This window comes from Pocillopora damicornis, chromosome 1 (assembly GCF_964200805.1).
Source record: "Pocillopora damicornis chromosome 1, jaPocDami1.2, whole genome shotgun sequence".
NCBI lineage: Eukaryota > Metazoa > Cnidaria > Anthozoa > Scleractinia > Pocilloporidae > Pocillopora > Pocillopora damicornis.
The window spans coordinates 15,286,150-15,313,800 of record NC_142670.1 but is presented as its reverse complement, the minus strand read 5'-3'; the positions used below and the strand labels follow the sequence as shown (position 1 = coordinate 15,313,800).

General features: G+C 37.9%; 2 protein-coding genes across 2 annotated transcripts; one reads left to right on the top strand and one right to left on the bottom strand.

The window, feature by feature from the left end:
* Nucleotides 1-3,496: 3,496 nt before the first annotated feature.
* On the bottom strand, nt 3,497-4,444 carry LOC149052263 (uncharacterized). Its single transcript, XM_089180600.1, has one exon. It carries the CDS (start codon nt 4,442-4,444, stop codon nt 3,497-3,499), a length of 948 nt encoding a protein of 315 aa, XP_089036726.1.
* Nucleotides 4,445-12,582: 8,138 nt separating this feature from the next.
* Nucleotides 12,583-16,668, top strand: LOC149052262 (uncharacterized). Its single transcript, XM_089180595.1, has 4 exons — nt 12,583-12,885; nt 13,305-13,550; nt 14,774-14,894; nt 16,087-16,668. The coding sequence occupies exons 1-4, from the start codon at nt 12,666-12,668 to the stop codon at nt 16,160-16,162; spliced, it is 663 nt and encodes a 220-aa protein (XP_089036721.1). The 5' UTR covers nt 12,583-12,665; the 3' UTR covers nt 16,163-16,668.
* The last annotated feature ends 10,983 nt before the right edge of the window (nt 16,669-27,651 follow it).

Here is a 27,651-nt window from a genome sequence, read left to right as displayed (position 1 = left end):
GTTGTGTGACTCGGTGTTAAGTTACGGGAGGAACCGTTGAAAATTTGAACACTTTATAAGGAATAGTATGGGGAACGACATATGGTCGATTTACAACGATAAATATTTCGAAATATGAATATTTTACATGTAAAATCAATAAAAACTTACTCATGCCCCGTGTATCCGTCGTAGTTTCTAGCGATTTCTGCTGTTTTAAGCTTGCTTTACCATCACTGTTATCCATATCAAAAGACGAAGTCAAGGCTGCACACTCCGATTTCGACCTTGGTCCACGCGGAGGTGATTTGCGCCCCGAAAATCCTCCCGATCGGCATTTTTCTCAGCCACACTTTACGATCTAAGATCGCTGCACCCTGGGACATGTCTCAATACCAAAACTTCACGCGCATTTCGCTGGAAACGAGTGTTTTCTACCTGAATTTCCAAGTTCGCTTCTTTCTGGTTATGCTTTGAACACGAAGACTGGACACGGCCGCGAAAGAGACTTGGGTACGAGGTCAATTTTCTCTCTACCGTGAGTGGTACGGTCGATTAATGTACAATACTTACCCCATCTCCACAGAGGCAACTCGCCTTAACCTATTGTCCTAATCAACCAATCAGACAGCGAGTCGAAAGTAAAACAGATAAACAACGTACAAAATTTGAATATTCTGCGGGGTTTTCTGTGAGCATCTAAGCTTCGATTATTTTCGCGAAAATGCTATCGAAGAGGAAGAGATGCGGTGAAATTAACGGCGAAGCGAATCAGAAAGTTAAGAGTGGCAAAGTTTCAAGATGAAAACCCTAATATTTCATTTTGGGAACTTTACTGATAATTCATAATTTGAAATGAACCTGCAACGAAGGAAAATTATATATTTTAAACTGAATTGAATGGATACTGAAATAAACTACACATGCGGACATTCAATTTGTATACCAAAGAAAGCGTTCGGATTTCGACTCACCAAAATTTCCAATAGTGCAAACTTGAAACTTTGCCACTCTTTACTCTCTTCTGATTCGCTTCGCCGTCAATTTCACCGCATCTCTTCCTCTTCGATAGCATTTTCGCGAAAATAATCGAAGCTTAGATGCTCAAAGAAAACCCCGCAGAATATTCAAATTTTGTACGTTGTTTATCTGTTTTACTTTCGACTCGCTGTCTGATTGGTTGATTAGGACAATAGGTTAAGGCGAGTTGCCTCTGTGGAGATGGGGTAAGTATTGTACATTAATCGACCGTACCACTTGCGGTAGAGAGAAAATTGACCTCGTACCCAAGTCTCTTTCGCGGCCGTGTCCAGTCTTCGTGTTCAAAGCATAACCAGAAAGAAGCGAACTTGGAAATTCAGGTAGAAAACACTCGTTTCCAGCGAAATGCGCGTGAAGTTTTGGTATTGAGACATGTCCCAGGGTGCAGCGATCTTAGATCGTAAAGTGTGGCTGAGAAAAATGCCGATCGGGAGGATTTTCGGGGCGCAAATCACCTCCGCGTGGACCAAGGTCGAAATTGGAGTGTGCAGCCTTGACTTCGTCTTTTGATATGGATAACAGTGATGGTAAAGCAAGCTTAAAACAGCAGAAATCGCTAGAAACTACGACGGATACACAGGGCATGAGTAAGTTTTTATTGATTTTACGTGTAAGATATTCAGATTTTTAAATATTTATCGTTGTAAATCGACCATATGTCGTTCCCCATACTATGCCTTATAACGTGTTCAAATTTTCAACGGTTCCTCCCGTAACTTAACACCGAGTCACACAACACGTGACGCGTTCATGAATTCATCGTTGGCTTTTTCTCGAGACGTGAGCTTGGGCCGCCTGTGCCCTATCAAGTGGTTTCTTGGCGATAGACTCTAGGGGCTTGTGATCTGTTTTCATGACAACATGACGCCCATAGACATACTGATGCCATTTCTCCAGTGCAAAGACAATTGCTAACATTTCTTTTTCGATGGTTGCATAGCGGGTCTCTGGATCCATTAAAGCTCCACTAGCATAAGCAAGGGGGTGACCTTCTCGCATAAGGACCGCACCGAGCCCTAGGCTACTGGCATTGCACTGTATGACAAGTTCCTTGTCTGGGCTGTAGTAGGCAAGAATTGGAGCTTGAGTGACTAGTTGCTTCACCTCATCGAAAGCGTTCTCTTCAGCATCTCCCCAGTACTATTCGACTCCTTTCTGGGTCAGTCTCCTAAGTGGCTCCATGACTTGAAAAGTCTTGGCAGGAATTTAGCAAGGTAGTTAACAGTGCCATTCAGTCTCTCAATTTCTTCCTTGGTCCCAGGCGCTTCTAGTTTCAAGATTGCTTCCACTTTGTTTGGGTCAGGTTTCAAGCCCTGTGCAGTCAGCAGATGTCCCATGAAATCCACCTGTTGTACCCTCAGTACCACTTTGTCCTTGTTGAGCTTGATGGGCTTCTGCCAGCAACGTTCCAGTAGCAATAAGAGATTCTTGTCATGATCTTGCCTGGCTTCATCGAGAGTGTCACCAATACCATGAATCAAGATGTCATCTGCTATGCAGGCAACACCCACAAGTCCTTCCAGAGCTTGGACCAGACGTTTCTGGAATATATCCGAGCTTACGGAAAGTCCAAAGGGTAGGCGTGTCCACCTCTACCTCCCAAAAGGGTTTTAAAATGTGGTAAGCATGCTAGAGTCTTCTTCCAAAGTACAGTGCCAATATCCATGACTAAGGTCAACTTTGCTGAAGATTTCGGCCTTAGCAAGGTCAGGAAGGATGTCATCAAGGACTGGTTGTTGATAGTGTTCCCGCTTTAGCACAAGGTTAAAAGAACGTGGGTCTATGCAGATGCATAGGCTTCCGTTCTTCTTGGTGGCATTTGCTCTCTGACTTACCTAGTCAGTGGGCTCATCCACTGGAGTAAGAATTCCTGCAGTGACTAGCCTATCAAGTTCCAGTTTCACTGGTTCTCTTAACTCAATAGGCAGTCATTTTGACGGGCGAAGTATCGGTTCTGCATCAGAGTTCAGTGTGAGTCGCACAGAGCCAGGCAGGGTTCCAATGTCCCAGTTGAAAATGTCAGGAAATTCATCTAAGATATCAGTGCTATCTACTACTCCACTGACATGCTCAAACTGGTCATAGTTGACTTTCATGAGGTTCATCTTTTCAGCAGCCTTGCGGCTAAGCAGGGGGGTGAGCTGTTCGTCAACAACGACAAACTTTACCATGTACTTCACCAGTGTTTTTGGGTTTTCAACGAGCAGCTTGCGGGTTCCAAGCGCTTTCATCCTCACTTTGTTTCACATTTCCAGGGAGATATTGGAAGGTTTAGTAGGGCTGTCACTGGTGTGGCTTTAAGGGATGATACAGACAGTAGCTCCACATTCCACTTGCAGACTGACTGGCTTGGAGTCAATGAGCATTTCACAATAAATGGGCTTGTCTTGTTTGGATCGAACACCATTAACAACGACACTAAGAGTCTTAACTGAAGCCACGTCCGAGTCAGAGTCAGAAGGGTCAGAGTCTTGACTTACCGAGTGAACTTTGTCTTTTCGCTTGCAAATCTCCGAGCCCTTCCCGGGTGATTCATTTTACCACAGACACTGTACCTTTTACCCCATGCAGGACACAGTTCCTTCTTCATAAGATGAATTTTTAAGCAGAATTTGTATTTGAGCTTTCGTGATTGGGAGCTACTCCTGTCAGATAATTGTTCGGGACGGTCACTCCGTCTCCCGCTCGTTTTTGGAGGGCCCTTTGCCTTGTTAATCCAATGAACTTTCTCGATTTTTCCACCTATCGCTTGCATATGAGTTGTGGCGCTCTCCGGGGTTCGACAAATATCGATACATTTCTTTAGGTCGAGCTTTCTTTCCTGAAGTAGACGTTTGCGAGCATCCTCATTTCTGATCCCAAGGACTATGCGGTCTCTTATCAGAGAGTCTTTCATCGTCGGGCATGTGCAGAAATTACATGTGTCGATCATGTTCCTGAGGGCGGTCAGGTAATCATCGAAGTTTTTACCAGCTTCTTGATTGCGTTGGTTGAATTTGAAGCGCCCGTACGTCTCGTTTACGTCACCGGTGAAGTATTCGTCAAACTTGGCGATTATCGTGTCGACCTTGTTTGAATCTTCGCTCGCGGTGAACTGAAGTGCGTTAAAAATTTCCGAGGCGCTCTGCCTGATGGTGCAAAGAAAAATAGCCTTCTGGTATGCCTCTCCTTGCGTTGAAATTTCCGAAACGATAGCAAAGTTGAGCCAAGTTTGCTTCCACAACTTCCACCTTTTCGCCGAGCAGTCAGCAAGATTGAGTAGAGGTGGCGGTTTCACCTGATGTAACGACGGGCGATGGATGTTTTCAGCTTGGTTCGAAGCCGTTGTGTGTACCGAAACGGTCGCGGGGGTTCCAGAGGAAGATTCCTCGTCGCTCATCGTTGAAACAGTAAACAGAATAAAAACCACCACCGCTGCCACCATGTATCAAGACGTCCTCTTGAAAATACAGATTAAAAGTACACAGAGTTCACAACAAGAAGCTACATATTTTTTAGTGGTGAGCACGTGCTCTCGCTTCCTCTTACATATGGAAAATAAGTAACTGACGTAATACGTCACGCCACATGTCACAAACATAGGTTACGTTTTGCACCTAACGGGGCAATTTTTTATGCATTAATACTCGGTACGCTGCAGATGATAACATAAGAGTTGTAAATGATAATGAAAATGGTAATGATAATTATTCAAACTATATCCACCTTTGTTTCAAATTTTTGATTCTGATGTAGGAAAAATATTTTCAACCATAGGACAACATCATATATTTTTGAGATCTGGTTCGAAAGAATTAGCACAAAAAATCGTCTTTCATGTACACGGCGCAACAGAAATTTCTGTTCTGAAAATTGCTGCGTCAATGATGACATCATCTGCATTTATAAGTTGACTATTGGTGCGAACTAGTGAAAATGTGAGTTGCCGAACGATAGTTATCTTTCTATATGATCAGGGATTAAATTTTGGTTAAAAAGTCTTCATTTTGCTGCAGCATTTTATCAGTTGTCTATTTAGTTTCCAAAAGTAGTAATAATCAGCCCTTTCTTTAAACCTAAACCAATTTTCTTTTCTATTTTTTACTGGGAAAAAGGAAAACAACTATGTCAAGACAAAGACCGCAGTATTTGTAGAAAAAGGAACTTGGCTTTAGAGCTAGTACTTAAAAGAACAATAACTGATATCCAAAAAAGGTTAACTGGTACTTGTGTGGGTACTTGGTTAACTTGTACTTGTACGTCGAAACTGACATTAGTGATGTTGGAAACCAAACTTAATTAGTTTTGTGGACAGCAGGTTCTGAATTTAGTTTTCTCTTTCTCAGAAATAGCGCATGAAAAGAAGAACTCTAGAAAAACTAAATGTACAACTAGGATATTTAACAGATAAAAACAAGCAATATGGCCGACAATGGCTATCTAGCAGCAACGAATAACAAGCCTATGTAATACCTACCTAAAAAATGCGAAAATACATGGCAGATACTAAACATGTACCTTTAAAGTTAAACTCATCTCTAACCTATTTAGGATTTCAAGAGCAGTTGCAGGAGCCCTGATTATTTATGCAAATGAAATTTGGGTGGCATTGGTTCCTTTTAACAGCAGGAGCTTCTCTGCATTTGTTACTGTCTGAAAAAACAACATGCAAACTACATAAAGATTAAAATAAAACGACTGTCAATTCAAGATAAAGGAAAATAAACGTCACAAGTTCAATACTCGTAATCTTATGACACAAATGTTAAAAATACGAAAAAAAGAAATAGGATTTTCCGTCAAGAAATCACACATCAACGAGAACGAGAAACGATCGGCCATCTATTCATTCTAATGGGAAGATAAAACAAAAAAATCAGTTAACTCCAGACCCTTATCATGGAGCACAATATTACATCTAAGCTAAATGTTTGTACTTTGTTACAAAGAAATTCGCCACATTTCTGCTGGTAGTCAATACGAATTAAGTCACTGATTATTCGCCTTTTTTTTTTTGAAAATTGCGTTGCATTTTTCTCACCATCCTCATTTTGTTAATTAACACATTTACGAAATCGTGGAGTTTTATTATTGAATGTCACGTATGTGGAATTTCGTTGTAATTGCAGCATTCGGAGCGCAATTACACCGGGAAAGGATGTTATAGAAATTAGAGAAGATAAACGGAAGCGAACTAAACAGCCCAGTAAATAGCCTAAAAATCCAACACTATGAGAGCGAGAAAAAAGTTTTTTTTCTTCATTCAAAAATTTTTCAGATTTTTAATTTAAGAACTAAATTAAAATTATTTTCTCGCTCTCTGCTTTCATTGCTAAACGTAAAGAGAGAAAGCAAACGATTTTTTCATTAACTAACGAAGTAAAGTTGACTTCCACTTCTAGCGGGAATAACAGTGGGAAAAGCGAGCTTAAAACGGCAGAGAACGCCAGAAACCACAACGGACACAAGATTTGAGTAAATTCACTGATTTTACGCGTAAAATAATATTTCGAAATATACGTATCGTTCTTAATCGACCATATTTCGTTCCCCATATTATTCCTTACAACGTGGTTAAATTCTCAACGTTCCCTCTCGTAACTTAACACCGAGTCACACAACGCGTGACGCTTTTATGAATCAATCGCTTGCTTTTTTTCTCCTAACGTGAGCTCGGGACGCTTGTGCGTAAAGATATTTACATAATTGCTGAGGCGCATCCTGCCAGTATGGGTTAACTGTACCTACATCGCTTATTTCTTCTTATTATTCTTCTTCTTCTTCTTCTTCTTCTTCTTCTTCTTATTCTTCTTCTTCTTCTTCTTCTTTTTCTTCTTCTTCTTCTTCTTCTTCTTCTTCTTCTTCTTCTTCTTTTTCTTCTTCTTCTTCTTCTTCTTCTTCTTCCGAGTCTGTTCCCAGGTCGTCCTCAAAATTAATATTCATGTCTACTCCATATCGGAGTATCTTTTAAAATAACTGCAAGTTTCAGTTTCCTTTGAAGCCAACAAACAAAATAAGTCGGTTTCAAATTAGTGTTGTGGAGGTTCCTGACTGCATAGAAAAAAATTCAAATAGCGTCCCTTTGTAAAAAATGGTCCTTCTGGTTGTATGGTTGGCTGGTGAAACTTATTTTCCTCGTGTGACAGACATGTCACGTCGGCCAAGAATAAATTAACGCGCACAAAATAATGCAAAGGTTTGATAGTAGAAAATGTTTCCCTTTTTTTTAATTGTTCTAGCTAGCCAAGAATAAAGAAAACGACTTTTTCAGTATTAAATTCCTATAGAACAACATGGGTTACGTTTTTCAGCTAACGGGGCAATTTTTATGCCTTAATACTCTATAAACTACAGAGAATAACATCAGAGAAGTAAATGATAATGAAAATGGAAATGATAATTATTCAAACTATATCCACCTTCGTTTCAACTTTTTGTTTCCTAGAAGGGAGTAACTGATGTAGGAAGAATATTTCAATCATAGCACAACATCATATATTTTTGAGATCTGGCTTGAAATTAACACACAAAATCATCTTTTACGTACACAACGAAACAGAAATTTCTGATCTGAAAATGTGTGCGTCAATGATGGCATCATCTGTAGTTATAATTTGAACACTGTTGCGAATTAATGAAAACGTCGGTTGCCGAATGATAGCTGTCTTTCAACATGATCAGGGATTAAATTTGGGTTAAAAAGTCTTCATTTTGCTGCAGCATTCTATCAATTGTCCAGTTAGAAAAGTAGTAATCTGCCCTTTCTTAGCTTTAAACCGAAAATAATATTCTTCTCCATTTTTGTTGCGCGCGTGACTTAAACGCATTACGCTATTAAAAATTATTGTCTTAACTCTGAATTTCTTTAAAACAACAATTTACAGCAGCTGTAAAAACCTTTACTTTTCTCTGTATTTATTATCTGCTGCTTATGTGGATAAATGCGATCAGGCTCTGAAAGCGTAAAGGGACAATCAATATTGAGGTACTTAATGTAATAGCTTTGAAGCTTTCTCCGCTCCCTTAGTAGTCAATTATTTTATCCTTCTTGTGGCAAAATTGTTAATTTAAAGACGGTGAGCAATTTTTTCGGTATCGCAGAATAACTTCATTTCCGGTACAGATGTCGATTCTGTTGATGAATAAGTGTTGGTTTTGTACTCTAACGGAATATTTATTCTTCACTTTTTATCTCTGGAACGTACAGTCTGCTATTCGATCCGTTTAGTGTCTTTAAGCTCTGTGAATTGACCAAAAAACGAACTTTACAATGAACTTTCTTGGTGGTTTCAAAACAAAGAAAACATAGCGCTTCGGTAACACTGATCAAAATCTAATTTCTCTCTGTAAACATCACTACAATGTTGTGTAAACTACTGATGAGAATCAAGAACAATCAACTTGTTAAAATGTCCAAATGCTTAGAGAAACACGTCAAGATTTTGTGGTGAGATCTTCGGACTTCAGAGTGGAAAAATCTGCATTTGAGCATTTTTTTCTGTGTATCGCAAAATAACTTCATTTCCGGAACAGTTGTCGATTCTGTTGATGAATACGTGTTTGTTTTGTACTCTAACAGAATATTTATTCTTCACTATTTATCTCTTGAGCGTATAGTCTGTTATTCGATCCGTCTAGTTTCTTTAGGTTCTGTGAAATCACCGAAACATGAACTCTGCGATGAACTTTCTTAGTGATTTCACAACAAAGGAAACATAGCACTTCTGTAAAACTGATCAAAATTAATTTTCTCTTTGTAAACATGACTATAATGTTGTGTAAACTACTGACGAGGATCGAGAACAATCAACTTGTTAAAATTTCCAAATGCTTAGAGAAACACAAGATTTCGTGGTAAGATCTTCGGACTTCAGAGGGGAAAAACCTGCATAGGAGTGTCCACTTTGAATTGTTGTTTTACATTTAAGATATAACAAAAAAAAAATGAAAAGTTGGCGATCAGTTTGTAAAACCAAAAATTTGAAAGTTAAATGAAAACTGAGTTGGAGACAAGAAGCAGTCAGCTTGTGGATGATGCGGGTTCTAAAAATTACTTATTTTCAATTTTTTTTGTCGAAGTTAGCATTTCTTTCCTCAGCATCAATGAAATTAAAAGGAACTAAAATAAGAAAAAAAAAGAAAAAGGAAAAACATACTTTGTTCACATGTTCTTAAGGAAGATGTAAAAACTACTAGAGTTTCGATAACTTTTAGTATTCAAATAACTCTTTTAGTTTATAACTGTTTACTTCCAAAAAAATAAATTCTTAATTCGCCCAACCATATCGACGCTTTCTCAGGGAAGAGGGTAGTGGGAAAAACGAAGTTCATCATATGATTCATTACTCAAAAAGGCATTTGAAAGAGAAGGGAATTTTTTTAACCAGACTGTGATGAGTTGTTTTTCAAAATCTCTGATTGGTGCATTTCGATCCTTGCTGTTTCACTCAGTGATTTTCTCCCTCGACGGTCCGCTGTCGCACGGCTTTCCTGTTGTTGTGTTTTTTTGATCGTGGGCATCCACGCTTCTGGAATTTCTATTCCACTCTCCCTGTTGATGTTGTTCGGGTGAAGTCTTATATGAATTACCTCTTTGACTCTGCACGTGTAGCAATAAAGGTCACGATCAATAAACTTTACTTTGTTCCAGAGTGGCTTATGTCCGGTGTTGTGGGCATGCTCTGAAACGGTGGAGGTCTCGGTACGGGCGAGTCGGATGCCTCTATCGTGCTCCTTAATTCTGTCTTGCATAGGTCTTCCAGTCTCTTCGATTCACACCTTGCCCCATTCACAGGGAATCCTGTAAACTACGCCATCTTGTTTAGCCGGGTCGACAGCGTCCTTTGGTGGTACTAACTGAGATCTTAGCGTAGTCTCCGATTTTCAAGTCGAAGACTACGCTAACACTACGCTACAAGCCACTCTGGAACGAATTAAAGCTTATGGTAAATCATTGAGTGAAACAGCAAAGATCGAAATGCACCAATCAGAGCTGTTGAAAACAACTAATCACAGTAGAGTATCATGCTTCATAAAATCACGCATGACCAGTCGACCTCATCGCCTGAAGAAGACTAGCAGTATGCAATCGAAACGTCGCGATCTACATCACACGTGACTACATCATGAGACAAACTAAAAAACTTAGCTCTTAAATGTGATTGAGTTTCTAAAAGAGAAAACACGTGCCAACATAAGTTTTAGCTGTCTAGAACATTCTAAATAATAACATCATATTCTATTCTTAAAGCATTTCAACGTGACTAAACATAAGAAGGTACAAAATGGAATATTCTGGAATATTTTAGGGTATTCTGGAACATTGTTCTTAAAGAGTCAAAGAATGAACAAAACGTTTTTTTTTAAATAATGTTAAAATTATCAAAATTGTTCACCAACCATATTCCTTTCTTTACGAACAACAATAAAAACGAATATTTCTAACTTAACCTATAACTATGACAAACATGAGACTGTTTATTCTTTATTCGAAAATTAAATTTTAGACATTCGAGGGAAAACGCTGTCATCTCATTTAGATTAAGTGGAAAATAAACATTTTTGTTTCATTTCAATTTCTTTTTCCATAGCTCAAAAAGTCCGTTGTCATGAAATGCAACTTATTGGCTAAAAACTGATGCCTTCATTCTCATTAAGATAATGCTTCAAATAGAATTAGCTCGGTTGTATATGAAATTGTCCATTTTTGATACATCAGGATATGTGCACAATCCATGACGGCAGTTCTAAAAATAAACTGTTAAATTTTTTCCTTGTTTTACATCATTTTTCCTCTTGTGAATAACACGCACAAAAATGTTGAAAAAAATTTATCAGTGTGCAAGATGCATTAACGAATTGAAATTTTTCGGGAGTTAAACCTACCTGAGAGTTTAATGTAAAGTTGAATATCCTGTTTATAATTGGAGAATATACCAAAATTTTTGTCACAATGTCACAATGTCACAAATGTTCTACGAAGTATGAACAGTAGTTATCAAACAAGACGACAGAGTCACTCCTTTCCTTTTTCTAGATCTTAAGATACATTGACATTTTTAGAGTACGTGAATTTTAGCAGTGCACGACTGAACAATAGGTAAAGAGTCCATTGGTTACTTGGTGGCTGTATTTATTAGTTTTGACGTAATTTTCTTTTCATGAATCATAAGGCAACTGACACAATCTTCTTTTTATTATTCTAAATTAGAAAAGGGAATTTTCTAGGACAAAAAGGAGTTTTTTCCTTCGATTGCTTAATACAGGTGATGAAAAGTATTGTTGATAAGCAATGGCAAAACAATATCTAAATTTTCAATAGAGTTAAACAACGACACTCTTTTTTTAAATTCAACTTTCCAGCAAGTGTAAGAAAGTATTTGAGGTTTTTTTAATGTTTCACTTCGAAGGATATGTTTGTTCTATAGCCGATGGAGCCAAATTCATTAAAACCTCAAGAGTTTTACTACAGAAACATGTGTATAAAACATCGAGCAGCCTCGAAAAGATTCAATTTACTAACCTCTTTTGATGAAAAATGAAAGAGACAAATTGAGACACATTAACTTTTCTTCTGCAGAAAACAAACTGAAACATGTCATGATGGTACCCTCAGTGGCTAAGTGGAGTTTCATCCTCCTTTTCTGTAAGCCCTTCAGTTGTTCACAACTGTTGTCGAAAGTGTTTACTAAAATGATAAACATTTGCATTTGTTGACATTTGGGAGGGAATGGGAGCCCATCATGGGTAATGTGGAAGGGGAGGAAGGGTAGGATACTTGGGGAGGCCCGGGAAAGGGCAAGTGAAAAGAAAAGAGGAGAGGAAGGGAGGAGAGTGCAAGGTTGAATGAATGAATAGAGCGACGAAAAAAAATGCGAAGTGGGTATCAGGGTCTGTTGGAAATTGTTAGGTTAGGCTTTCTTGAACTGCAATATGCACCAGTGCTTAAATGTAATGCAATAATCATGTGGGTGAAAACTTCTCATGCCTGCGTGTAACATCAAACTACTTCTAGGCATGCAACATGTGGTGTATGGTTGTTCGGTGGTAAGAGAAAGTGGTCCGAAACGTTTACCTAGTCCCACTTTGAACTCAAGACTGAACCTGTGGAAGACATTGCCACTGCATTTACCTTGTACAATCAAACTTGAAAGTAAAGTGCTAGAATAAGATAACGTCAATAAATTATTCCTCTAATTCATTAATAAACCACTTTCCTGCATCCTCTGAAACACTTTTCTCAATGAAACTACCTGCAAATGTAAAGCGTTAGTAAGTTTTTGGTTGGAATGGAGGACTTAGTTTTGCAATAGCGGGCTGAAGCCCGTTGAACTTGAGCTCTAAATGAGAATTGTCTGTAGTCTTGTGATAGATGTTTTAAAGCTTAGTCATCTGATATCTGATTAGTGGTCTAGTGATACTTGAAAGAAAGAGATCAGCTGAGGTCTAAAATGGCGGCCTTCGTTATGTAAAACTGCATACTTTTTCTATCTCTTGGTATACGATATCAACATTTTTTTTTGAAGCCAAGAAATTGACTTGTTGTATTTGTTGTAGTTTTGTTGAAACATCCTCAACAAGGGAAAGGATGGAAGAGAGTTTCTGCGTTTAGGCACATACGTCTTCTCTCCGCTCCAAAAGGACACTACGTGGAACTGAACTTTACCATGCGCAGCTACCCGTGGGCTTCACGACCATGTCTGCGGGACTATTATCTTGAGATCCGTGACGGCAATAATCAGTCAGCCAACGTTCTTGGTGTATTCTGTGGAGATCACAAGACTGCTGTAGTGCGATCCAGTAGACGATACTTGTGGTTAAGATTTTTCCCTTATAGCAGATATAATCTTAATGCATACTACACGGGAAGCTCCTTCAATCAAACAGGCACGATCTTTCTTGTTAACTTTCTATTAAAGCACGAAGTTGAAATATTTAAATTCAATTGGAACTTTATGATATAACAATTTATATTCAGGAAATATATCGTTGGCCTACCTTACTATTACGTTTTATCGCATATTTAACAGTATTTATTCCCTTATTAAGTAGCTTTTTATCTGATATACAAAGAGACAGACGAACAGCCACATATAGAGAAAGAGAGAGATAGGCAAAGAAACACACCGAAAGAAGTTCTCCGTGACTTTGGAGCAAAATATGGTTGTCCTTACACAAAGTATTTGCTTTATGTATTATGCCTGTGGTTTGCTTGTCCTGTATGATACAGAATATTCATCTAGCAGTTGCTTGCCTTAATATGTTTTTTTATTATCATTATTATCATTATTAATTGCGTTATTTAGCGACACCTACCATGACCCAAGTGCCCAAGACACAGACTGTAATTTTGAACAGAACCTCCAACCTGTGGTGCCTGGTGGAAGGTGCGCCAGCTCCATACATTGTATGGAGAAAAAATGGTGTTGTTGTTCAAAATAGCACCAGCGTAAGATATCAGCTTGTAGCTACAGAAAAGAATGTGAATTACAGCTGTGAGGTACGAAGAGATAATAACGTATCAAGGAGCGAAATTAGCCTCAACATTGAAGGTGAGTTTTATTCCTTACACAAGTGTAATGGAACCATATCACTTTTTTAATTGGATGCCTGAATCTGTACTATTTGGTCAATTTCTTAATATCTTGTTTAATTTCTTGGTATCCCTCCACGGCTCGCCGCCCTCGATGTAGTCGCTCCCGTAATTTGCCCCGTTCTTCTAGACTGCGATAAATTATCAATATCTTAAACAGACTGCGATAGATTATCATTATCTTAAACAGTTCTTCGTTCGGATTAGGCTTTCTTTGATCAGCTATATCAGAATGACAATCTTTGTTTGGAAAAGAGGCCGAGTGATTATGGTGTAAAGCTTGTAATCTAGCGGTCTGGGTTCAAGCTATCCACCCTGCTACTCATTGGATTTGTGTTTTGGTTTGCCCCGCTTGGTCTTTTTTGGTTCGCCTCCGACCAGTAAGGATTTTTGCACGATGTTCGTTTACAATGTTTGTTTCAATGAACCCTTTCACTTCCAAGATCTCATTAGTAATTCTGCATACTTACTCCTGTACGATTCTTATGATCTTAGTTCTGAGAATTTGTTTCCGGATCAACTAATAACCCCTTAATTGATATTTCTCTTTATTCTCATAACTTGTCCACTTGAAATTGTAACGATATTGTAGGGAGAAATTCTCTCTTGGTCACTTCATGGAAGTTAAAGGGTCAATTTGTTTTGATTAGTTTTGGTAATTTTAATTCTCAATTTGTTTTAATTAGTTTTTCTTAATGACCGGTAATTTTGTCATACGGTTTGTAAGCAGCATTTTATCAGATCCACTTTTTAATTCGCGCAATAGAAACATTAATCGTATCTTGCGTATGAACCTGAGAACTATTTTTCTTTAGTTATTCTAATTATTTAGCGCTGTTCGGCCTCTCAGAAAGACACTCTCCTCACTGAATTTTTTTTTTGTTTTAGCTTAAATTCTGACTTCCCTAAATGCTGACAATGATAAGAGTTTGTTAGTAATCAGTTCAAAGTAGATACTCCAAAGTTGAAAAAATTCCGCAAATTTAAATTTAGCCTAACTTTAGAAGTTTATCTCATGAACATTTCTTTGTATACTATCATTCTAAAGATCATTACTTCTTTTTTTTCTCGATACGATAAAACAAGTTGATTTTCTTGTTTGCAATGCAAACTCAGTGATGGCATACTACACATATTTTAGCGATTTAATTATATGAACAATACTTAATGTCTAATATTCAGAGTGCCCAGGCCCTTGTGATTGCCACATTTTGAAGGGAAGATACAATCTGTTGCGTGTGAGCTGTACAGGAAAAGAATTGATGTCGTTTCCGTGGAAAATTCCCCTTACCACAGCGACGTTGTGAGTATTAACAAGGGATCAATTGTTGAGGTGCCATGTAAGTTGCAGACTAAACTGCAGATTACGAAGCAAATGAATGTCATTCTTCATCTTAACTGAGTGAGAGCGACTTCTAAATCAGTCTTACACTAGCCTTTGCGTGGTGCTGTCGACGTCAATGACTGGAAATTCTTCAATACTGAATTTTTTGATCGTGGGTTTTCTACGGGGGTCATTCCTAACTAGAACTACTGTTTCCCAAGTCTGTCGAGCCATGTAAAAGGAAAACTGTACTTGTAAACTCAAGGCTGGCTACACTAAAAAATATGTTAACGTCCATGCCAGTAGGTCACAAAAAAAGAACAAAGCTAAACAATAAGGCAGTACTTCGTGACTTCGTGAAGGCAAAGTGGAATCGCAAAACGGACATATTTTGTTGAGTGTGAACAATAACGGCGGTGTATGCTTTATGTTTTTACTAGAGATACCGGTACTTTATGCATAGGAAGCCCTTAGAAATTGAAATATCAAGCAAATCATGAGAACTTCAAAAAACTTAGATATATATCAATATATTCAACTGTTTTAATTATATTCAGAACTATCTTAGGTGTTACATGACTGCTTAAATGTAGCCGTAAAAGTCAAACATAACTGTGAAAAAGTAGGTCTAACGGTATGAATACCATCTCACCGAGAAATGGCTGGAACAATAGTGCAATTTATCCATTTCTGGTTTACAACGGACGAATTTGAGTAAAGCTGTTCGCTGCGTACATCTCGAAGAGTTTACCACTGAATGCCGCTTTTCTTAAATTGTTGTTTTGTTATTATTAATATTGAAATATGCAACAAGGCCTTTGTGACATTTTCAAGTTGCTGCATTCTGCTCTATGTCGTTTACCGCCAAGTTATTTCGAACAAGAAATGATTTAGATCATTGGTTCATAATCTATGCAATCATACACGTGGAAACTTGTCTACTTAATCACAGTTGAATGGTACTCCCATTTTTTTCATCCTCATTGGTTTGATAACTTGATCTACACAGTACATTTAAACAATGGGCTGTTGAAGCGAAAATAGCGTGCGAAGGTGAAAAAAAGAGTTTGGAAAGAAATAGAAGCGATTTAGAATCTCTTGATAAAAGTATCTGTCATCAGTTTTTAAAACCGTATGTATTTAACTCAGTTGTATCGATTTTTTCTGACAGGGATCTGAGTAACAACCAGCTGAACGACTTGCCAAAAGACATTTTCAGCAACAATACTCACCTGAGGTGGCTGTAAGCTAAATTAAACAGATCTATAATGTTTACATTTCACTTTAAAAGGTCAGCGATATCTTAACAGGGACTGACGATGATATTTCGATCATAAATAAAAGTATTCGTCACTAACCGCGCTTTGCAAACCATGCGTATTCAACACAATAACGATTCTCATCTGGAATGGCTTTGTGCTAACATTCGTTTGCATATTCCATTGATTAATTAACAGCTTCGTTTATTCGCATTACAAACCGCTCCTATTCAAAACATATGAAGTAACATCTTAAGTGAGACTTGGGTTAGAATCAACTAAGAGATTGGCCACAGAAAGTTTCCAGGAGCAATAACCAACTTTGGTTGTCAAGTAAGACCTTTCCCTAATCTACTGGGCGGGGTTGTTTAAAGCTGGGTTAAGATAACCCAGGGTTAGTGTGTGTGAAATCTGATTTCAGATCCGAATTCTTTTTTTTCTGGTATGTGATAATTGGATGCTCTGAAAGCGATATAGAAAGTTATCTCAAAGAGGCTTTTAAATAACGGGGCAAAAAAGAAACCCAGATTAAAATGTAACCTTGAGTTAGCGCTTATCGGCATTCGATCGTGATATGAAAAATTTCTTGAGGTAGAGTCGAGTAAACAACCGGCTGCAAAGCTTTCTGTTAGGCATACCTTCAGCTCAATGAATTGGAGGCTAGAATCTAAAAAGGCAAAACATTATAATATTTTGAAAAAAGTTAGTTTTTGCAAAGAATTACGAATTTCTAAACCCTTAAGTTAATTGATATCGTTAATAATAGCACACTTCGATTACTGATTCATCGATGTATTCGTTCCCAACCTGGCGTAAAACAAGGGGTCCATCCAACCTGGAGAAGGCATCAAAATGGTTGCAGATGTCAAAGAAAAGTTAGATAAATGGCGATACAGCAGGGCTTGCTCAAAAGTTTTTATTTCTATTATTGTTTTTTTTCTTGTATACATATTTTTAATTTTTTTTATAATGCAACGATTTTATGATAGGAACTTGGGCCAAAACAAGCTTAAAAAGTTGCCGGAAGACATTTTCAGTAACTATACCAAGCTGAAGGCACTGTAAGTTACCACCGCTCATTTATAACCTAAATCAGTGGAGGCTTATGTTATAAAACTTTGTATGGGAGTTTCCGCCCCGCTCTGTAACTCCGTAGATAACGATAATTTTTCGATGCTCTGCAGCGCGAGAGCCAGATGTTTTTTCCCAATTTTATTTAAATATATTCCACAGAACTTTTGCCAAATATTTGGACACCTTTTAAGCGCGGGAATTCCACTACGGAAAGCATCATTCACATGTTGCCTACTTTCTACAGTCTTAAAGGGCGAATCCGACACAAAGCTTTTTTTTAAATAAGTATTTCTTTCCTCGGGTGGCTGAATGTCATTCTTGGTCTAGTATATTAGACTATGGACTGATCTTTGAAGAGAAATTCAAATCGTGTCTAGGCCGACCATTTCCTAACGGTCTCCGGGTTTAACAAGACGTTCTTGCCGCGGGTTCGCAGGACTTTAAAGTGGCTGGTCATTTAGAATTCTCGCTGGAAAGTTAGAGAGCGGAGCTAAAACTCTCGTAAAGGCTTATTTCTCATAGAGAACTTGGGCCACCTGTAACCGAATTTCACTCAGCGAGTATAGTCGTCAATTGTAATATTAACAAAAAACAATAAAACTTGATCAACAGGGAAGGGAAGATTTGTTGTTCGTTACATACATTATCAGAGAAAACACAATGTAGAGAAAGCAATGCTGGGGTGGCTCTCAGACCCTCCTTTCTTGAATAGTCGCTTTACCAAGTCAACAAGTATTTCGGTGATAAGTTTCCAAAAGAACAGAGAAATGCCGCATGATGCATCTTTAAAAGAAAGCAATTTCCTGAAAAATGACACAGTCACGTGATATTGCAAAGCATCTATGGTTACCATGCGACAGTTCAAAACAGGGTCAGGTGAGACGAATAGAGTTGAAGGTGTTCTTTTCCCCGTTGTTCCATGTGGTAATGAGTGTAGGAAAGAGCATGGAAAAGTGATATTTTTAGCAAATCAATCTTTCCTGAATATTTCATGTAGCGAAGAAAGACAAAAAGACCCAGTTACAACATCGTTTTTCGAAGCTCCCAAGATTTTGACACTTTCACCATTAGGAGGTCTCAATTAGTGTTCTCTCAAATTAAAGCTTTTCTATCTTTTCTGGGGCCTTCATACATCAAGCCTATTCGATGAGATCAGTTCTTGAAAGACATTAGTTTGATAACTTGTATATTTTAGGCTCTTGTACAGGGCACGAGAAGAAAAAAACATTCCTTTCGAGCATACTCATTCCTTGAACTTTGTTGTCGAATACCACACAATTTACACCACATTTACTTATTTTTGATAGGCTGTTGAACAACAACCAGTTGAACCAATTACCATCAGGAATTTTCAGTAACTATATCCAGATGGAGTTGCTGTAAGTTTGGAACCTTTGTTCATGTGTTAGGAACGCGTCTAATGCTTTTCGCACTTGTGGGAATAGCAGCGGCTCAGGGCAACAATTTGTCAGCTCTAATCAAAACTAGTCACGAGAGAGAAATATTCTGGCTTCTTAAAAATTGAGGCCGGAAAGGGGGGGGGAGTGAGTGGTGCGTGAGATGTATTATGCGAAGGTATGTCTGACTTTAGCAAAAGGTATTTGAAGAAACGGGGTCTTTCGTGGACTGAAAGAAAAATTCTGAGGCTGATCAATGTAGCTTTTGACGTCATTTGACCAAACTCGCTTTACGTTAGAGAATTTCATTTACTATTTTATTTACTCGCGGTACACTACTTTTCTTTAAAAAAAGGTTTGTTTGTGCTGCCTCAGCTTAAATTAAAGCTGCCACGGAGTCGTCGTAAAAATTTGCAGGAAGTGTTTAGATTGCATAAACTTGGCAAAAACTATCAAGTGGAAATTGAAATCGCGGACAGCAAACGGAATTGCCATAAATGTTGATCGCACATTTGCATTCGAAGGTTTTTTCCGTTGTCATGTACATAAGATTGTCATGAGTATCTAAAGGAAAATACACTTTGTTTTTCGGTACATTTTTCTTAATAAAATGACCAGCCTAGCAATAGAATCTTTTTAGCTGTGTAGTCACGTAGTTTCTGATGGGTAAACAAGGATTTGAAATGGCTGCTCGTGTGTGCCGCAGACGACATTTTATGGACGAAATTCCTTCATGTCTCGCCGAAATGTTCATATTCGCGGATAAATAAGCACTCTACAGACTGTGGTAATAAAAAATCGGCGGCAGTTGAGGTGGAGTCTTTTTAAAACATTAATTGAGATTATTAAAAACAAACTTACGATCACACGACCTTTAAAGATCAAAAATAAATTGCTATGTTTTTTGTTCTTTTTTTTTGTTTGTTTCATTTGTTTTTGTTTGTTTGTTTGTTTTTTAATGCAAATATTTTTTTTATTGGCGGTGTCGGAGCACAAATTTCTCATTACATTGGCACAGTATGCCGGCTGTCTCATGAGCAGATCAAGCGCTGACGAAATTTGACAGCTCTGAATTTTTTAAGCGGATGCAAAAATCGAGAAAAACATTTGTCATGACACAATTTGTCCTTTAATTTTGTCAAGAGAATTCTGGTTTTGTCTGCTGGTGCATATAGGCCAGATAGGCACTTACGAATCAATTGTTAGTTAAACAATAGCTGTCACTCTCGAGAAATTGCAAATATTTTACTCATGTAATCGACAACAACTTTAATTCTGAAAAACTCGAAAACATCTCCAGTCAGTCTGGCTTTCTTTCACTGCCTCACATTTTCCCTCGTGCTCTTGGTGGCAACAAGTATTTTCACCGTATTTCCAATGTTTCCTAAGGTGTTCGAATGTTTAGAACATACCAGTAACTGTTTTAATTTTTCATGTCGAGGCCAAAATGACCAGAATGAAACAAAAATAACTTGTACTCGAGGATTTCGCTGGATAGCTGGTAGTACTTCATATGACTCGATACGTCGTCCCGGCATTCCAAAAGAGAAATCAGGTGCTTTCCATAAATCAGGTAAACATTTAAAGAGATTTAGAGTAACTAAGTTTGGTTTCGCGAGACAGGTCATATGACAAGGGAAAATTTGCACATTCACATCACGTAATGCATCAAGCTGGGTTTGTTCAGTTGATTTTGATGGTCGCAGGGAAATGTCGATTTCGTCGCTAAAAACCATTGTGGTCCATTACAGCGTAACATTATTAATGATGGCAACAAATTTGCAGAAAGGAGGGCGAGTTCATCGCGTTCCATGTACCAAAACTCGGGAAAAACTGCAAGAACTCTTTCAGAGTGTATGCTTGTTGTCTTGTAAATACAAACACTGTTACGTATTTTAACTTGTTTTTGTGTCCTTTTAAGCAACGCGATATGTCTGTAATGACCAGAGTGCCAAATTTTTCTTCTCTAATTTTGATCTTCTCCACACTGTGCGTCGTTCATGACCTGATATTTCAACGTAAGTTATCGAGAAGGCGCCTCCTGATCACCTTTTTTGATTTTGTAATTCACGGGAGCGCGCGAGCGTTACGACTAATCACATTTACGGAACGTTTAGGGACAACCCGGCATCTATTCTCCATTCAGTTGTCATGAAACCTAAAATCCTCAACGTAGAAGATAAACGAACGAAGTTTGAACGGTCAAAAGGAGATCCTGGTCAATTCTCAGAATTTTCAAATATTCTTTGCCACAAGCGCAATTGAGAAAACACGTGAATTTACGTTTCCTTCAAGATGTTGGTGGATGGAAACTAGAGATATATCCGCGGGTTTGAGGCAATCGATGATCTCATTGATGTTAAACTATGCACTGATATGCTTTATTAGCCCGATTAACGCCTGCATTTGGAAAATTTTTTCGCACAAATTGGTGATATAGAAAAGAAGTTTCCATATTTTGTCTATGAACCAACTGAATAAATCTTGTAACTTGTAGCAAGATAGAATTTGGTGAGCTATGTTATTGCGGTGCGCGCTGGACAAAATCTGTGAAATTTACACTTTGATTGCGCTAATATAGGAATCGGCGACGATTCAAGTCGGTCTCAGAGTTCGGAGCCATGGATGTTGACACTTCATTAGAAATTGCAAGAGGTCGACTGCCGGTCACAGCTCTCAAATAACTAAATGACCTCCAGTTGGAAATTTCTACACAGTACATTGAAACAATGGGCTGTTGAAGCGAAAATATCGTGCGAAGGTGAAAAAAAGAGTTTGGAAAGAAATAGAAGCTGTTTAGAATCTCTTGATAAAGTATCTGTCATCAGTTTTTAAAACCGTATGTACTTAACTCAGTTGTATCGATTTTTTCTGACAGGGATCTGAGTAACAATCAGCTGAACGACTTGCCAAAAGGCATTTTCAGCAACAATACTCACCTAAGTTGGCTGTAAGCTAAATTAAACAGATCTATAATGTTTACATTTCACTTTAAAAGGCCAGCGATATCTTAACAGGGACTGACGATGATATTTCGATCATAAATAAAAGTATTCGTCACCAACCGCGCTTTGCAAACCATGCGTATTCAACACAATAACGATTCTCATCTGGAATGGCTTTGTGCTAACATTCGGTTGCATATTCCATTGATTAATTAACAGCTTCGCTTATTCGCATTACAAACCGCTCCTATTCAAAACATATGAAGTAACATCTTAAGTGAGACTTGGGTTAGAATCAACTAAGAGATTGGCCACAGAAAGTTTCCAGGAGCAATAACCAACTTTGGTTGTCAAGTAAGACCTTTCCCTAATCTACTGAGCGGGGTTGTTTAAAGCTGGGTTAAGATAACCCAGGGTTAGTGTGTGTGAAATCTGATTTCAGATCCGAATTCTTTTTTTCTGGAATGTGATAATTGGATGCTCTGAAAGCGATATAGAAAGTTATCTCAAAGAGGCTTTTGAATAACGGAGCAAAAAGAAACCCAGATTAAAATGTAACCTTGAGTTAGCGCTTATCGGCATTCGATCGTGATATGAAAAATTTCTTGAGGTGGGGTTGAGTAAACAACCGGCTGCAAAGCTTTCTGCTCAATGAATTGGAGACTGGAATCTAAAAAGGCAAAACATTATAATATTTTGAAAAAAGTTAGTTTTTGCAAAGAATTACGAATTTCTAAACCCTTAAGTTAATTGATATTGTTAATAATAGCGCACTTCGATTACTGATTCATCGATGTATTCCTTCCCAACCTGGCGTAAAACAAGGGGTCCATCTAACCTGGAGAAGGCATCAAAATGGTTGCAGATGTCAAAGAAAAGTTAGATAAATGGCGATACAGCAGGGCTTGCTCAAAAGTTTTTATTTGTATTATTATTTTTTTTCTTGTATACATATTTTTAATTTTTTTTATTATGCAACGATTTTTTGATAGGAACTTGGGTCAAAACAAGCTTAAAAAGTTACCGCAAGACATTTTCAGTAACTATACCAAGCTGAAGGCACTGTAAGTTACCACCGCTCATTTATAACCTAAATCAGTGGAGGCTTATGTTATAAAACTTTGTATGGGAGTTTCCGCCCCTCTCTGTAACTCCGTAGATAACAATAATTTTTCGATGCTCTGCAGTGCGCTAGCCAGATAGTTTTCCCCAATTTTATTTAAATATATTCCATAGAACTTCTGCCAAATATTTGGACACCTTTTAAGCGCGGGAATTCCACTACGGAAAGCATCATTCACATGTTGCCTACTTTCTACAGTCTCAAAGGGCGAATCCGACACAAAGCTTTTTTTAAATAAATATTTCTTTCCTCGGGTGGCTGAATGTCATTCTTGGTCTAGTATATTAGACTATGAGCTGATCTTTGGGGAGAAATTCGAGTCATGTCTAGGCCGACTATTTCTTAACGGTCTCCGGGTTTAACAAGACGTTCTTGCCGCGGGTTCGCAGGACTTTAAAGTGGCTGGTCATTTAGAATTCTCGCTGGAAAGTTAGAGAGCGGAGCTAAAACTCTCGTAAAGGCTTATTTCTCATAGAGAACTTGGGCCACCTGTAACCGAATTTCACTCAGCGAGTATAGTCGTCAATTGTAACATTAACAAAAAACAATAAAACTTGATAAACATGGAAGGGAAGATTTGTTGTTCGTTACATACATTATCAGAGAAAACACAATGTAGAGAAAGCAATGCTGGGGTGGCTCTTAGACCCTCCTTTCTTGCATAGTCGCTTTACCAAGTCAACAACACTGGTTAATTTCGCCATTCACAAGTATTTCGGTGATAAGTTTCCAAAAGAACAGAGAAATGCCGCATGATGCATCTTAAAGAAAGCAATTTCCTGAAAAATTACACAGTCACGTGATATTACAAAGCATCTATGGTTACCATGCTACAGTTCAAAATAGGGTCAGGTTAGACGAATAGAGTTGAAGGTGTTCTTTTCCCCGTTGTTCCATGTGGTACTGAGTGTAGGAAAGAGCATGGAAAAGTGATATTTTTAGCAAATCAATATTTCCTGAATATTTCATGTAGCGAAGAAAGACAAAAAGACCCAGTTACAACATCGTTTTTCGAAGCTCCCAAGATTCTGACACTTTCACCATTAGGAGGTCTCAATTAGTGTTGTCTCAAATTAAAGCTTTTCTATCTTCTCTGGGGCCTTCATACATCAAGCCTATTCGAAGAGATCAGTTCTTGAAAGACATTAGTTTGATAACTTGTATATTTTAGGCTCTTGTACAGGGCACAAGAAGAAAAAAACGTTCCTTTCGAGCATACTCATTCCTTGAACTTTGTTGTCGAATACCACACAATTTACACCACATTTACTTATTTTTGATAGGCTGTTGAACAACAACCAGTTGAACCAATTACCATCAGGAATTTTCAGTAACTATACCCAGATGGAGTTGCTGTAAGTTTGGAACCTTTGTTTATGTGTAAGGAACGCGTCTAATGCTTTTCGCACTTGTGGGAATAGCAGCAGCTCAGGGCAACAATTTGTCAGTTCCAATCAAAACTAGTCACGAGAGAGAAATGTTCTGGCTTCTTAAAAATTGAGGCCGGGGAGGGGGGGAGTGAGTGGTGCGTGAGATGTACTCTTTGACGTTAGAGAATTTTATTTACTATTTTATTTACTCGCGGTACACTATTTTCCTTTAAAAAAAGTTTGTTTGTGCTGCCTCAGCTTAAATTAAAGCTGCCACGGAGTCGTCATAAAAATTTGCAGAAAGTGTTTAGATTGCATAAACTTGGCAAAAACTATCAAGTGGAAATTGAAATCGCGGGCAGCAAACGGAATTGCCATAAATGTTGATCGCACATTTGCATTCGAAGGTTTTTTCCGTTGTCATGTAGATGACATTGTCATAAGTATCTAAAGGAAAATACACTTTGTTTTTCGGTACAATTTTCTTAATAAAATGACCAGCCTAGCAATAGAATCTTTTTAGCTGTGTAGTCAAGTAGTTTCTGATGGGTAAACAAGGATTTGAAATGGCTGCTCGTGTGTGCCGCAGACGACATTTTATGGATGAAATTCCTTCGTGTCTCGCCGAAATGTTCATATTCGCGGATAAATCAGCACTCTACAGACTGTGGTAAGAAAAAATCGGCGGCAGTTGAGGTGGAGTATTTTTAAAACATTAATTGAGATTATTAAAAACAAACTTACGATCACACGATCTTTAAAGATCAAAAATACATTGCTTTGTTTTAGTTCTTTTTTTTGTTTGTTTCATTTGTTTTTGTTTGTTTTTGTTTGTTTGTTTGTTTTTTAATGCAAATATTTTTTTTAATTGGCGGTGTCGGAGCACAAATTTCTCATTACATTGGCACACTATACCGGCTGTCTCATGAGCAGATCAAGCGCTGACGAAATTTGACGGCTCTGAATTTTTTAAGCGGATGCATAAATCGAGAAAAACATTTGTCATGACACAATTTGTCCTTTAATTTTGTCAAGAGAATTCTGGTTTTGTCTGCTGGTGCATATAGGCCAGATAGGCACTTACGAATCAATTGTTAGTTAAACAATAGCTGTCACTCTCGAGAAATTGCAAATATTTTACTCATGTAATCGACAACAACTTTAATTCCGAAAAACTCGAAAACATCTCCAGTCAGTCTGGCTTTCTTTCACTGCCTCACATTTTCTCTCGTGCTCTTGGTGGCAACAAGTATTTTCACCGTATTTCCAATGATTCCTAACGTGTTCGGATGTTTAGGACATACCAGCAACTGTTTTAATTTTTCATGTCGAGGCCAAAATGACCAGAATGAAACAAAAATAACTTGTACTCGAGGATTTCGCTGGATAGCTGGTAGTACTTCATATGACTCGATACGTCGTCCCGGCATTCCAAAAGAGAAATCAGGTGCTTTCCATAAATCAGGTAAACATTTAAAGAGATTTAGAGTAACTAAGTTTGGTTTTGCGAGAAAGGTCATATGATAAGGGAAAATTTGCACATTCACATCACGTAATGCATCAAGCTGGGTTTGTTCAGTTGATTTTGATGGTCGCAGGGAAATGTCGATTTCGTCGCTAAAAACCATTGTGGTCCATTGCAGCGTAACATCATTAATGATGGCAACAAATTTGCAGAAAGGAGGGCGAGTTCATCGCGTTCCATGTACCAAAACTCGGGAAAAACTGCAAGAACTCTTTCAGAGTGTATGCGTGTTGTCTTGTAAATATAAACACTGTTACATATTTTAACTTGTTTTTGTGTCCTTTTAAGCAACGCGATATGTCTGTAATGACCAGAGTGCCAAATTTTATTCTCTAATTTTGATCTTCTCCACACTGTGCGTCGTTCATGACCTGATATTTCAACGTAAGTTATCGAGAAGGCGCCTCCTGATCACCTTTTTTGATTTTGTAAGTCACGGGAGCGCGAGCGTTACGACTAATCACATTTACGCAACGTTTAAGGACAACCCGGCATCTATTCTCCGTTCAGTTGTCATGAAACCTAAAATCCTCAACGTAGAAGATAAACGAACGAAGTTTGAACGGTCAAAAGGAGATCCTGGTCAATTCTCAGAATTTTCAAATATTCTTTGCCACAAGCGCAATTGAGAAAACACGTGAATTTACGTTTCCTTCAAGATGTTGGTGGATGGAAACTAGAGATATATCCGCGGGTTTGAGGCAATCGATGATCTCATTGGTGTTAAACTATGCACTGATATGCTTTATTAGCCCGATTAACGCCTGCATTTAGACAATTTTTGCGTTCAAATTGGTGATATAGAAAAGAAGTTTCCATATTTTGTCTGTGAACCAACTGAACAAATCTTTTAACTTGTAGCAAGGTAGAATTTGGTGAGCTATGTTATTGCAGTGCGCGCTGGACAAAATCTGTGAAATTTACACTTTTAATCGCTCTCCACAAGTGTGGTCTCTCCAAAAAAACTTTTTTGGCTTGTGGCAACGCAAAAATAGAGAATTGGAGAACAACTATACTATTTTTGAAAAATGTTTTGTAAACCCTTTTCATGGGGAAACAATAAAAGAAAACATTTTTCTGACGGGAAGTCGAGAGGACCGCTCTTAGCGAGAGGGGCAATCAACGCTGGAAAAAGTGTATTGAATCAGGAATAGTTTTGTTGAGATTTTTTGCTTTCATAACCTTAGATATAAATGAAAAAGGTGTTTAAAAGAAATCGCGTAAATATAGCATACAATGAACATGAAAGAAGCGTTATTTAACAGAAACTTTTTTTTGTTCCGTTCTGACAACTCCATCTATGAAAAATCTTGTTATAAAAACGTGTATATTTCAAGCCCTTATGTCAGAACATGAGAAAAGAGGTAACAACTTTTTGTCGAGCATTCTTATTCTCTTTAATGCTGTCGTCGTATACCATGCAATTTGATAGGCGGTTGAACAACAACCAGTTCAAGAATTTACCATCAGGCATTTTCAGTAACAATAACCAACTGAAGAGACTGTAAGTTTGGTGTCTTTTTCAATATTGGTGTAAGAGGAACGCATTGAACCCAACCTTCAAAGCAGACGTTTGAATGCGTGGGTAATATCACATATTTTTTTAAGGAAAATTCGTTCCCTAAATATATTGTTAAAGAAAGATTTGTGAGGAAATTTGTTAAAGGAATCATTCAAGGATGGAATTTCCCCCTTTGACCTTCCCCCCATTCCTTAACCAGTCTGGTTATCAAGTCAAGAATATTCTATGCAGCTCAGTGTTCAGGTCTGCATGTGTTTCAGTTTTCTTCTGATTATTCTCCTTTGCACGAAGAGTTGACAAAAAAAAACAAAACAAAACAATAATCAGCGAAAACCCAGTATGGATGAGCCAGTCAAAATACTTGAAGAGTAACAACAGAGAAGGAGACTTTAAAAATGTGGCAGGCACCCTTAAGCGTCTATATAAAAGAAAATGAAAATAGCCTCTCACAAAAACTTTCGAACAGCATCTTTCTCTAATCCCGTTGTGAAAGACTTTGCATCATCCATTTTTTCCCAACA